The sequence below is a fragment of the Penaeus japonicus genome, unplaced genomic scaffold (assembly GCF_977035675.1).
Source record: "Penaeus japonicus unplaced genomic scaffold, GWHDUDI00000001_assembly GWHDUDI00000031, whole genome shotgun sequence".
Lineage (NCBI taxonomy): Eukaryota > Metazoa > Arthropoda > Malacostraca > Decapoda > Penaeidae > Penaeus > Penaeus japonicus.
In genome coordinates, this window is record NW_028234433.1 from 5,375,043 (window position 1) to 5,389,488 (window position 14,446).

Here is a 14,446-nt window from a genome sequence, read left to right on the forward strand (position 1 = left end):
AGATAAGCAAGTGATTGTATATACACTGCTGCTTCAGTTAATGCATTTGTGCATTAGGAAGATTTGTAATCTCGGCTATGTACTTTTATATTCCCATTAAACAATCAACAAAAATAATACTGAAATGACAAAATAACAGTAAAATACAATGTTAGTAGATTGCTAATAATTAGCTATTACAATAAGAGTACTCTGGTGTCTTCCTAAAAACTGGACTAAGCGCATGAAAAATAATCATACAATTAATGAATAATGATTAGAACAATGAAACTGATCTTAGTTGAGAATTTTTTTTAAAATCAATTTTCATAATCGACCCATCAGATAGTCGGCTCGCAACATAAGAAATGGCTTACTTCCAACTCTTATGCATTTACCTGCTTTAAATTGGGAAATGGATTTATGGCTAATGTGCGTTACTGCTTAGTTCTTAGTCATCATAAAGACTCAACACCCCGGTGATATCCCACCCAACAACAAAACTCACGTGGTTGCAAAGATGCACTAGTCCTCAAAATGACAGTGTCTTCACATCAAAGGCTGGTTTGCTAAGCTGTTCTGATAGTACCATCATTATTGTGTTGTTGTGTTGCTGACTGAGAAGAGGAAGGTGATTCAAACCATGCCCAGTTTCCAAAATGTGGTCTTGTGCTCATAGGGATGCCTTTTAGTTTACGAACAAATAAAGTTGCTTTTTGTCCTCCCATAAAACAGCAATACTTCTATCACACCGAGAATAAAGAAAATAATGAGCTGCTATTAAATTCTCAGAGGAAGTGAGCTTGGGAATGCGTTGTGAGAGATGTCCAAAATACTGGTTGGGATATTTGAAATCTAGATAAGGTTTGCCTGGCTTGTTGGGAGAATAGCACATGCACGTGGTGATTTCAAGAGAGCAAGTAAACATTCTGGTAGCATCTGGGTCTCTGCCCGGAGGAGGTGAGAAGTGAGGTAGAGGTGTGTCTTCTATGACTGTGGCTACCTACTGTCGTGGTCTAGGTTGACCCAAGCTCAGCTTGATATTTCCTCCTCGTGGCCAAGCAGTCCCATGTGGAAGAATGTCCACAATGTGATTCGCTATTCACTCTCTCTCCTTTCTATTTCAATCCATCTCTAAATCTCTTCTCGTTCTCTCATTCTTTGTTTTTTCTTGCTCTCTCTTTCTCTCTTATAAATAATGAACTTTTCCATGTCATTCTATCTGTTATATATATCTTGATAATCACGTATATATATATATATATATATATATATATATATATATATATATATATAAATATATATATATATATATATATAAATATATATATATTATATATATATATAAAATATATATATTATATATAATATATAACATATAATATATTATATAAAATATATGATATATATATATATATATATATATATATATATATATATATATATATATATATATACATATACATATACATATACATACATACACTCGTACGCTCATTGCTTCACCTATCTGTTTACACTTCTGTCATGCCAGACATGCCAGAGCTATGTACACACACAACACTTCCTTCGCATTATAATGTCACATGTCTTATTCGTGATTCACACATATCTTCAGAAAAATCTTACTCATATGCTCGTGGAGCATACGAGCAACTCCTCGCTCCTCCTCAGAGGGGCAGCCCTCACTCCAACTGTTCCTAGCACCCGAAGCCCGAAGATACCATTATTCTTGTAGAGGTCGCCACCCAGGCTTCTACACTTTCATCTCTCTCTCTTTCTTTCTTTCATTTTTTTCTCTTTCTAACTCCCCCTCTCTCACTCTTTACTCTTGCTTTCTCTCTCTTCTCTCGCTCTCTCTCCCTCTTCTTCTCTTCTCTCACTATTTTCTCTTTTATCACGTTCTCTCGCTCTTATCTCACTCTCACTCTCTCTTATCTCGCTGTCTTTCTTTTTCTTCTCTTCTCTCACTCTCTCTTCTTCTATCGCGTTCTCTCTCTCTTCTCTTGCTCTCCCTCTCATCTCGCAATCTCTCTTTCTTCTCTTGCTCTCCCTCTCATCTCGCAATCTCTCTTTCTTCTCTTGCTCTCCCTCTCTCTTATCTCGCTATCTCTCTTTCTTTTTCTCTCTCTTCTCTTCTCTCGCTTTCTCTCTTTCTTTCTTTATCTCTCCCTTTCTTTACCCCCTCCTCTCTCTCTGTTCTTTTGCTCTCTCTTCTTCTCTCTCTCTTTCTCTCCCTCCCTCCTCCCTACCTCCCTCACCCCCTCTCCCTCTCTCTCCCTTTTTTCTCTCTCTCTTTAAAAATGTCTGTTTGGACCTCTACATGAATATTGGTAGCGTGGCTTAGGGTGTGAAGCTAGGATGTTGGAATGAGGTCTGCTCCTCTGAGGAGGATCGAGGTGTTGCTCCTCTGCTCCTCGGGAAGAGACTCTCTACCGCAATAAATTATTTGTCTGAGAATATATGTAAATCACGTGTTTTCTTGTGACGTGACATTTGGTATGCGATAAGGGAAGTGTTGCATCAATATGAAGGGAAGGACAAAGCAACAATGGTATGTCTGACGTGACAGTAAGAGAGGGGTAAACAGATGGGTGAAGCAACGAGTATGTATATGTATATTTGCTTGTGTGGAAGAATATATATGGAACAACTAGAATGACATGAAAGATACAAATTACATTGATGACTGCCTTATATAAAATACAATAGCAAAACCATATATGTGCAAATAATATCCGATGGACGTAATAACAATTACAGCAGACATAACATATAAATACAAATGGTTATTGTATGTTTTTTTCTATATCTTTTCTCTCACTCTCTCTTTTTTCTCTCCCCTCTCTCTCTCTTGCCACCCAAACCTGTACACTCTATTATTTATCTCTCTCTTCTCTGACTCTCAATCTCTCTCTTCCCTCGCTCTTTCTTCCTTTTTCCCTCTCTCTCGCTCTCGCCCTCTTTCTTCCTCTTTGTATCCCACCGCTGCCACCAGTGTGAGCTCGGCGGTCGTACTGGCTCGGCTTGAGTTTGTGATGGAGACAAACTGATACACTTGCACTTTATTGGACCAAGGGTTCAACCCTTCAGATTACAGAGTTAAGGTCAATGTCCTCGGGGGAGACGAGGTCAAGGCCCTGAGCTGTGCTTCTGCCTTGGGAAAAGTGCTGGAAAGAGTGCTACTCTGCCTCCTTTGCCTCTTGTTCTTATGACCCGTTTCGGTGGTGACACTGGCAACTTTGTGTCACTAACGGATACAGTTGAAGGGACCGGAAGTGAACTATTGCATGCTATACAGCAATGAAATTACAGATATAGTCAGTGGGTAATGGAAGTGGGAGGGAGGGAGAGGTCTACAGATGCCTCCTGCTAGGACATTTAAAGCACAGTTGGGTCAAGGAAGAGGTTTAATGGTGCTTCTGGTCTGGCACAGGTGTGGGTGTGGCAGCTGTGACCAAGTGAAGGTCGAGGCAGGAAGCTGATGTGGGACATTACTCCCGCTAGTCGCTAGGGAGCAGTGTGTCTTAAAGAATTAATATTACAATTATATTACAATAGAATTACTGTAGTAGTCCGGGAAATCAGTGGCTTTCACTCTTTCTCTCTTTTCTTGCTCTCCCTCTCTTCTCTTGCTCTCTCTCCCTCTTCCTCTTCTCATCTCTCACTCTCTCTTTCTTATCTTCTGTTGCGTTCTCTCTTCTCTACTAACGCTTTCTCTCTCTCTCTTTCTCTTTTCCTCTTTTCTCGCACTCTCCCTCTCTTTCTATTTTCTCTTTCTTTTCTCTCCCGCGCGTTCTCTCTCTTTTCCTCCCCCCCCCCCCCCCCTCTCTCTCTCTCTTTCTCTCTTCTCTCTCTCTCTTGTTTTTGTTTTTTTCTCTCTCTTTCTTTTTTTCTCTCTCTCTTTCTCTTTCCCCCCCCCCCCCTCTCTCTCTCTCTCTTCTTTTGCTCTCTCTCTAGTCGAGTTGCCAATGTGCAATATTGTGCATAAAACTGGAGTAGGTGGTCAAGTCAGAACGTACTTTTGTTCTTTTTTTTTCTTTTATTATTATTATTATTATTATTATTATAGAATGGACCTTCCTGCTTTGATTTCTGAGGGTCTGCTCGGGACACGCTCTTGCGAAAGTTATATTTTGGGGAATTTATTTCAGAAGACTGACGAAAATTTTGGAGTAGGGGAAATATAATTGCTCATTTCACCATCATCTCTAATGAGAAAACATACATTATTGGTATCATTTTGAAGGGTAGGAAGTTGAGAGTCTATAGCTTCTAAAATATTTTATCTGGGGTCAATGAGTGCGGCGCTAGGGGTCAAAAGGTCACGCCGGGAAGGTAGTGCTCAAAAACAAGGGGTAGAAATCATAGTTACCCCATGGTGGCTAAACCGATTGAGATAATTGAATGTTTTCCTAGATTAACCCTTTATGATCCGCACACAAAAATAAAAAATCGAAAGTCGCCAATATTGCCGTCTTTTTTCGAATCAAGTAGATTATAAGTAAAGGTATATGAACTAAATGTAATTATGCATTTAATGTCATTTTAACATCTGTTCATTATTCATACACTGTATTTTACTTAGTTTTAAGCAATTATACCCTTTTTCAGTCGGTAGAGTGCCCGGATCCGTGCCTGGTTCGAACCCTGGTTAATGCCACGTTCTGACTTGAACACCTTACTCGCTCCCGCTCCCGCTCCCTCTCTTCTCTCTCTGTTCTTCTCTATTTTTATCTTTCCTCTTTTCCTCTCTCCCCCCCCCCCTCTCTTTTTCTTCCTTTCTCCTCTCTCTTCTCTCTCTCTCTTTCTCTCACTCTCACTCTCATTCTCTTGTTTCGCTCTCCCTTCTTCTCTCTTTCTCTTTCTTTCACTTTCTCTTTCTTTCTCACTTTCTCTCTCTCTCTCTCTCTCTCTCTCTCTCTCTCTCTCTCTCTCTCTCTCTCTCTTTCTCTTCCCTCTCGCTCTCTCTCTCTTTTCCTATCTCCCCCCCTCTCTCTTTCTCTCTTTTCCTATCTCCCCCCCTCTCTCTTTCTCACTTTTCCTATCTCCCCCCCTCTCTCTCTCTTGTTTTTTCCTGTTTTTTTCTCTCTCTCTTGTTTTTTCCTGTTTTTTTCTCTCTCTCTGTCTTGTTCTCTCTCTCTCTCTCTCCATCTGTCCGCCTCCCACGCCATTCTGATTCACCCTCGTTGCCTCGAGTTTGCTCAACACAGCGTCAGTTCGTTGACCAGTAGTGCCGTGGCCTCGCTCTCCACGTAGCGCTCTCCCAAGCACCTTGTCCGACGCTCAGTCCCGACCCGCTATCGCCTCGTCAGCTGTGCATCTCCTGTCAACTCTCTTCGGCTCATGTTTATGCTCGAGTGCCAAGCTTAGTCAGACTTTTTTAGAATCGGTGATTAATAGCTAGAGCTTTCTTACATATCTGTGTTTTTTCAATATCGGATAATATATATACATTATCTTGATGTTCATGACATTTCTATTGCGCTACGTTCATGCACAAAGCATTTCTATTCACTTAGTTATACATGGTTTGCAAGAATGCACTTGTAGTTTGTAAGCTGCTAAACACAGTTGATCAGCCGCTGGAATGGGCCCGAGTACAGCGAAGCAATATTTGTCCGACATAATCAATTTAGAGGGCATTGAATGTGTTTGTCCGTCGAGGGTCAATATTCATGTAGAGGTCTAAACAGACATTTTTACTCTCTTCTCCCCCCTCCCCTTCTCTCTCTCTCTCTCTCTCTCTCTCTCTTGCTTTCTCTCTCTCTCTCTCTCTGTTTTATCTCTATTTCTCTCTCTCTCTGTTTTGTTCCTCTCATTTTTTTTCTTATTCTCTTTCTGTTTTCTATTTCTCTCTCTATATCTATCTATCTCTCCCTCTCGCTCTTTCTCTGTTTTTTTTCTCTCACTGTTTTTTTTTTCTTTCTCTCTGTTTTCTCTCTCTCTCTCTCTGTGTATCCTCTCTCTGTTCTCTATCTCTATCTCTCTGTTTTAGCTCTCCATTTCTCTCTCTCTCTCTCTATCTTTCTTGCTCGCTCGCTCTTTTTTATCTCTCTATTTCTCTCCCTCTCTATTTTCTCTCTCTCTCTCACTCTCTGTTTTCTCTCTCTCTCTCACAACACGTACGATCAAGCGGAGAAATCAGGCGTCAGCGGTAGCGTAGTCGATTCCCGGTCTGTCTGTATGTTCCAGACATCCTGCTTATATGGAAGGGGTTCGCATCTGCCGTCCCAAACGGTGGTTATGTGGGAAAGTAGTCTGGAATGTAAGAGGCGTGACAGTCGAGAGAATTCAGCTCTTTTTGAAGGTCTAGGTCCTTAGGAAGGCAACTATGTGCGAATTACCTATCGTTCAAAGTTGACCTGACCTGACCCGGCGATTGCCTCCCTATTGTGATATCCATACGATATTTGTGTGATTATTGCTGTATTTAATATTATATATAAGCATAATATATAATTCTCACACTCTCTCTCTCTCTGTTTTCTGTTCTCTCCCTTCTCTCGCCTAGTTTTCATTAATGAATAATTTCCTCGTCTATATAGCATCTTGACCACGTGGCTTTCTTATGTCTCCACGTGGTTTCCACGTGGTCTCACACTCTTTCTGTCTCTCTCTCTCTGTGTTCTCTCTCTCCCCCTCTCTCTCTCTCTTTTTATCTCTCTCTCCGTTCTCTCTCTCTCTCTCTCTCCCTCTCTCTCTTTTCTCTCTTTCTCTCTTTCTCTCTCTCTCTCTCTCTCTCTCTCTCTCTCTCCTTCTCTCCGTTCTCTCCGTTCTCTCTCTCTCTCTCTCTCTGTCTCTCTCTCTCTCTCTCTCTCTGTCTCTCTCTGTCTGTCTCTCTCTCTCTCTCTCTAAACTAAACGGATGACAAACATTATCGTGCATACTATGCTTGATCAGTGTGTTGAAAATCCAAACATTGTGTTCGTAACAACAACGACGGACCCCCCCCCCCCAACAGACTGGTCGCCACCAAAGAAACCAGGTATTTCAACAACTTTTGTAAAATTCTTCCAAAAGTGTACAGACCAGGGAACACAGACCTACAGTGGGCCCTCTTACACAGACCAAAATCTGATGGAAAACAAGATCGACCTGCTGATCGGAATGTTTTCTGAACAGCAGGCGGCCTTAAATAGAATCATAGGGCAAGGTGCAATATGTCAAGATCCGACCTCCCCCAGCACCCCATCTCCCACCCATGGGCAGAATGCATGCGAAACGTTTTCGTTTGCATCTCCTCCCCCTACCTCCACCCCGATACCCACGACCAGCAATCCTTCCCACCCGATACCCTCCTCTCTCTCCCTGCCTGGACCTCCCCTCCCGTTATCCTCCCTACCCCTGTCTACGGTCAGCCAGCCGCCTCGTGCCCTTGCTGACTCGCCGGCCCCCAACTCTGCTGAGCCATCTACGCGACCCACCATCGACGCTCCCAGCCAGCAGACCCCCGCCCCTACAGGAGACATACCCACCTCCCCGAAGCATGAGTCATCCGCGAACTCTCTCTCCGTTTAGGTATCCCCTAAACGAAGCTCTAAAAAGAAACAAAAGAAGAACAAGCAAGAGCAACTCGATCCCAACCGCCACTGGGAGGAAACAGCTCAGCAGCAGGTGGAAGGAGCTTCCGCCCCCCCTCCTGCCCCCCCGCCTCCAGCAGGGCACTCAGTCATAATCAATAATTATGCTGAGAAAACAAGAGTCAATCACGAAACAACGAAACAAGCACAATCCAGCCAAGACGACGATGACGAAGGTTATGTCAAAGTCATATCAAGAAACAACAAAAGAAAAGCAAGAGAAGAACAAACTCCAACGCCGCTAAAAGGAGCAGACCGACCTGACACAGTGTACCTCTACATTACCAGCTGTCATCCAGACACAAATGAAGAGGACATTGAAAATCACCTCTGTGAACATTTCGAAAACATAACAAGTGTAAAAGCACACCGCACCAAGATGACCCATGATTACTACACCAGTTTTACAGTGTCAGTAAGAGGAAAGGACATAAAGCCCGATATTTTCATAAACTCAGATGCTTTCCCCGCAAATGTGAAAGTGTTCTTAAATAAAAACAAGTACAAAAGCGACCAGAACGTTTGACCAGGCATCGCCGTCAGCAATGCCTGTGACAAGATAAAAATAGAACACCTTAACGCACAATCTCTCCTCGGGCACTTTGACGAAATTAAAATGCTAATTGAGGAGAGAAACATAGACATTCTGTGCATCAGTGAAACATGGCTCCACCAGGAAATGGTTAGTAATTTCATAACCGTTCCAAATTTCAATATCTATAGATGCGATGCAGGGCGTGGAGGAGGAGTATGTATGTATGTACGGGATAACCTGAAATCAACCATGATGTCTCCTACAGCAGTTAATAATACTCCCGTAGAAGATGTCTGGGTTACCGTACAGAGCAACATGCTTCCTTCCATTATTATTGGCGTAGTCTATAGGCATCCTCATGCAACTTTAGAATCTTTTGAATACATAGAACAAGTCTTTAGAGAAATGTCATTGAAAAATAAACCATTCTTTATCTTAGGTGATTTAAATGATGATTTGACTAAATCTAATGCTAAATTAGCTAAGATAATAAAGAAAAACAAACTAGAACAAATTATAGATAAACCTACACGTATTACAGAAAACACCTCATCCTTATTAGATGTAATAATAACTAACAGGTCAGACATTATCCATCATACGGATGTCATCCCGTGTCATGTTGCTGACCATGAACTTCTCACACTCACATTAAATATAAAAAAAACAAAGCGACCACCGATAACAAAAACATTTCGTGACCTCAAGCATTACAATCTTCAATCATTCATCGAGCTCATCAGATCTAAAGAGACGACGCTCTTAAATATCTTTTCAACAGATGATGTAGACAAACAGGTAACTATCCTTACGGAAGTGATTAAAAGCAGTATTGACGCGTTGGCACCTCTTGTAACGAGAGTCGTCAGACGTCCCCCTGCTCCATGGATAGATGACGACATCAAGAGGGCTATTAAAGACAGAAATAATGCCCACCATAGTCTCAAAAATAAAAGAAGTGACGCCGCCCTTAAGGCAGATTATAAAATAAAAAATAAAAATGTTAAACAGTTAATACAAAGTGCGAAAACAAATTATTTCAGAAACAGATTCATAGAATATAAAAACAATTCGGATAAAACATGGAAAATTATTAAGTCAATCGTACCTAGCAACAAACACCACACTGATAATCGTACAAGTTCTACACAAAGCACAGAGTATTTTAACGACTTCTTTTCAAAAATAGGTAAACTAACTTATGAACAAACAAATGCGTCTACATTACAGCAAAATATAAATCAAGCTATGCCTACATCTAATATTTTCAGACCAAAACCAATAGATGTGGAGACTATTATCCTAGTAATAAAACACCCTCGCGAAACAAATGCTGTAGGAGCAGACGGTATTGCTTTGCGCTTTATTAAGGATAGTCTACCAGCAACCGCACATTATCTGGCGGTCATAATTAACACTTCCCTGGTCACTGGTGTTTTTCCATCGCTTTGGAAACATGGAATAGTAACACCAATTTTCAAATCAGGAGATATAGACGACGTTAATAATTACCGCCCTATTACAATACTCCCTGTATTATCTAAAGTTCTTGAGAAAATCGTAGCAAATCAACTAACGAATTTCCTGGAGGCCAATAACCTATTATCTAAAACACAACATGGCTTTAGAAATAGGTTATCCACTGAAACAGCGTTATTGCAGATAACTAATGAAATTTATGATAATATAGACAAAAATCAGGTAAATTTACTGACATTATGTGATCTTTCAAAAGCTTTTGACAGTGTAAATCACAAAATTCTCCTTAACAGACTAAGATCCCATAGAATTGATTCTTTCTGGTTTAGTAGCTATCTGAATAATAGAACTCAATTTGTTAAAATTAATGAGAGCATGTGGTGTTCCACAAGGATCTATTTTAGGCCCAATCCTATTTACAGTTTTCTTAAATGACTTATCAACCATTGCTCATAACTGCCTGCTAGTGCAGTACGCCGATGATTCACAGTTTCTCCATAGTGACTCAGTAAATAACTTAAATACATTAATAAGAAATACTCAAAACACTCTTACACAAGCTAAAATATACTTTGAAAGTAATGGTCTTAAATTAAAACCCCATAAAACTCAATGCATATTCATAGGTAGTCGACAGAACATTGCCAAAATCCCCATCGACACAACCATAAAATTTGAAGGTCACCCTATCAAACCAAACATTTCAGTGAAAAATTTGGGAGTACACTTGGACAGATACATGACATTTGAAACACACGTTGATAACATACACAGGAAAGTAATGGGTACATTAATATTTCTAAATCACATAAAAAATCAAATCACTACGGATACTAGAATCATGGTCGTGCAAACACTAGCTCTTAGCATAATAAACTACTGTTCAAATGTATGGAGTTCAACCAACAAAACTCAAATTCAAAAAGTACAAAAATTGCAAAACTTTGCTGCAATAGTTGCACTGGGTAATGTCAGTAAATTCGATCATATTACCCCATATATACAAAAATTAAAATGGTTAAAAGTTCATCCTAAGTGCATTTATGATACCTGTCTCTTTACCTTCAAATTGATACATGGATTCTATCCACCATGGTTATTCCCCCTGCAAACTGTAGGGAACACAGCTGGCATTCAAACACGCCAGGTAAATTCCCTATATGTAAAAAGATCAAATACAGAAACAGGGGCAAGACAGGTACAAATTCGTGGACCGAAAATGTGGAACTTGTTACCAGATAATATTTAAAACATTAACAACTTTTGTAATTTTAAAACAAAATTTAAAGAACACCTTTTTACTCATCAAGTGTAAATATGTGTGTATTCATATAAGAATAACCATTGTGATTTATGGAATAAAATATTTGAATTTGAATTTAATCTCTCTCTCTCTCAGTCGTGTTGTATCACTCGTAGAAGCAGGACGTGTTTCTAGTGGTGTCCTCAATCGTGAAAGATTCCTAGAATCCTGTGTTTACCCCCCTCCCCCCCACTTGGTCCTTGGACAGGGAGCGGGTGAGGTGACTTGGGCCCTTCAGCAAATTTTACGCATCTCTTGCGTATGTTTTATCATTTCCAAGGCTATGTGATTATATTGCATATTGCCCTAGCGTATTCGCTGGCGACCACAGCGAAACTCGAAATCGCTTTGCGGACTGACCTCAGGTCGCCAGTTGTCAACATGGCTCCCGTTGCCACTTCGGTGTCCCTGGATTCTGATCTGGCAACTGACGAAATGGACTGCACTAACGGAACTCCAATGAATAATGAGGGAACGGGCATGAAGCGATCCAGAAAAGACAGCAAGAGTGACAACTCCAGTGACTCTGAAAGTGAATTTGAAAGAAAGGACAAAAAAATGAAGGACGACGATGTGGAAGTCAACAAGGCAGTGGTCAGTGACAGTGGGAAGAGCAGGAGAAGGCTGTTATTCCCAGAATCCTGCGGAATGTCCTTCATTGAAAAACTAAAGTGGGCAATGGAACTTGGAAAAGAACATTGCCATTTTGAGCCGCTGCTAAAGGAAGCGAAAGGAAGACCGTATCTTACGGTAAAGGACGAGGAAGCGGAGCAGTTCCTGACATCTCAGGGATATAAGGGGACAGTGCTGGTTGTCCCACAGAAAGGGGAAAAAATGACGAAGGTCATTATTTTTCAGTACCCATTAGAATTAGACCCAGACTTCCTCCTCTGCGACGAGAGGATTGTTTGGGTGAAAAGGCACGAGTCACGAGGCGAGGAGCGATGTCAGCTACTTGCCCTCATGAAAGGAGAAGTCCCGGAGAAGGTCTTCATCTCTGGGGCGGGGTACAGGAGGGTGGCGCCGTATGTGGAGCCGCCAGTCCTGTGCCTCAAGTGTAGCAGATGGGGACACAAGTCGTGGACCTGTCAGCAGGACGCCAGGTGCAGGTTCTGCGGCAGGAAGCATGACTCCAGGCTTTGCAGAGAAAAAATAGAAAAAGGAGAGAGGGTGAAACCTTGCTGCTGCAATTGCGGAGGCTCGCACAATGCTGGGGCTCTGTCATGCAAGGCGAGGCCAAAGGTGGAACTTAATTCCTCGGCTTCCCGTAAAGAAACCGAGGAAAAGGCAAGAGGACTGACCACCAGACGACCTGTGCAGGAGAGTATTCCTGTACCGCCCCCCAATGCTTGGTTGCAAGGCCCACCGCGAGGACTGCAACTCCAGGAAGATGACCGGAATGCCATGAACAAACAAATCAACGGCCAGACGACAGAAGACACTGCAGCCCAGGAAACGACGAGAGACAGTGATGCAGATTCTCCAGTAAAAGAGATATCTGCAATTGCTGGAATGCTGCATACATTAATGCAGAGGATGGATGCAATTGAAAAAAAGATTGCGATAGTGATGGATAGTGCTGTAGCAGACATGAAAAAGGGAGTGGAGGCTGAGGAAGAAACTCCCGAGCAAGATATCCCAAAGAAAGACAACAGTGTTTTAGTGGCTGAGAAAAACACAGAAAGTAAAATTACGATCAAGGGAAAAGAAAGGAAAATAATTCCGAGTGTAGTGGAAGGAACAACATCCACGACCTTCAGGTCATTGTTACTTAAATGCAAAGACGCGGAAAAGGATAAACTTCTTAGAAAGTGGGAGTTAGTTCAGGAAGAGTGGGCAAACATCCAGGAACTGTTTGCCAAATATAAGGAAACCATAAAGGTCTGATGGAGTGTGGTAGTATTAAGATAATGTCGTGGAATGTGAGTAGTTTACTTACTAGAGTAACAGACGTCCACTATTTCGTGTTGAAAAATGACATAGACGTAATTTGTCTCCAGGAAACTAGGGACACTAAAGGTGACACTCTTAAACTCAATGGTTATAGAGCATGTAGCGTAACATACTGCGCCCCCCCCCCTTCCTTGGATAGTGCGCGCGCGTCCGCGCCTGTGTGTGCGTGTATCAGTGTTATGAGTGTCCTGCATTTACGAGCCTGCATGTATGAATGCGAAATCTGTGTCTGTGTGCGTGTGTTTGCGTGCATGGATGCATGCGTGACCAAGGGCGGGGGAGTGCCTACTGTCGATTTACCCCCATCCCCCCACTTGAAATGTACAAATAGGCCTACGTGCGCTTGCTGACTGTCTGTCAGTTTTCTTTTTAGCTTTTCATTCGTAAATTCCAATTGTTGAGGGAACATTCTTATTTTGTTTTATTTGTTTGTATTAATTCTGTATTTCATTTTAACTGTTTAATGTATCAAGTTTTTACTGTTTTAAACCTATTTATTATGTATTTTATGATTTCGTGCGCGTCATACGTGTGACGTCACGGCCTCCCGCGGCCTTCTTGTACGTGCTTAAAAATACACATTCGCTGTTATACTGTACTTCGGGGCGTTTCTTTTTCCTCATCCTCTGGCAACCATTTTTAAGAAAGGACATTATCACGAGGCCGGCAGCACCAGCTTAGAAACCTGCATAAAGAGAGCAAAGCTAAGTATTGAGCTATACTGGCAGTGTTTATTCAAGATAGGAGCTGGACTGTGGATAATTATACATATATATATCATCACATATTATATGCAGCCTCGTGGATCTTCTACTTAACTTTATACTCCCTTTTCTACCTTCTACTATAATCTCCCCTTTCATCTTATCCTCTCACTGAATCTTGCACTGTTCTTATGCTAGCCTATCTTGTTCTTTCTCTTTTAATCTTTCAATAGGGTTTTTATTTATTTATCAACTTAATTCATATTAAACTTTACATTGAAATATCACGGAAGATCCTGCTGGGACATCCCACAGGGTCAGATTTCCCTGGGATCCTCCTCATAAGTGGGAATTTGACTTCAGGGGGTGGGTTTACCCTATAGATGCCCACTGACCTTCATAGGGAGGGACCTTGGCCCTGAAGGCACCCTTATTGGTAGGTGGGGCCCCCTGGGGACTACGGTCATCCTTTATGCTACAGATGTAATTTTTGGTGTGCAGCGGTGGGACGTCTCGGCAAAGACCATCAGTCTGAGGAAGCTTCTGTGATAATCCAGGTCCAGCTTAGCTACTTTTTGATAGTTTAGCTTTACATTTATTGATTAGATGAGCCACCGTGTTATCTTTTATTGCTTTAGCATGTCCATCTGTTGTGATTAAGTTTCAGGTAACTTTCTGTTGTAGTATTGTACTGTAACTGAGCTGGCATTATTTTTCTTGCAGAGATAATCATCCTTTTCCAGGTATTAGATGTTCTGTACTAACCGCCAGTTCACTTTAGCTTTTTCTTGGTGGCTCATTTCAGTCTAGGGATATTTCTTCTGCTTATTAACTATTTTCCCCTCAACAGCTGCATTTCGTGCCAGTGTTAGAGTCCTGGGTTAGTACGTGTCGGCAGGGGGAATGGTGG

General features: G+C 41.6%; 1 protein-coding gene across 1 annotated transcript; it reads left to right on the forward strand.

The window, feature by feature from the left end:
- The first annotated feature begins 11,238 nt into the window (after positions 1-11,238).
- On the forward strand, positions 11,239-13,430 carry LOC147468015 (uncharacterized). Its single transcript, XM_086555591.1, has one exon. It carries the CDS (start codon positions 11,261-11,263, stop codon positions 12,764-12,766), a length of 1,506 nt encoding a protein of 501 aa, XP_086411717.1. The 5' UTR covers positions 11,239-11,260; the 3' UTR covers positions 12,767-13,430.
- The last annotated feature ends 1,016 nt before the right edge of the window (positions 13,431-14,446 follow it).

Excerpts from the sequence above, each read along its gene's own strand:
- LOC147468015 (XM_086555591.1), top strand. The coding sequence starts at position 11,261 with ATGGCTCCCGTTGCCACTTCGGTGTCCCTGGATTCTGATCTGGCAACT.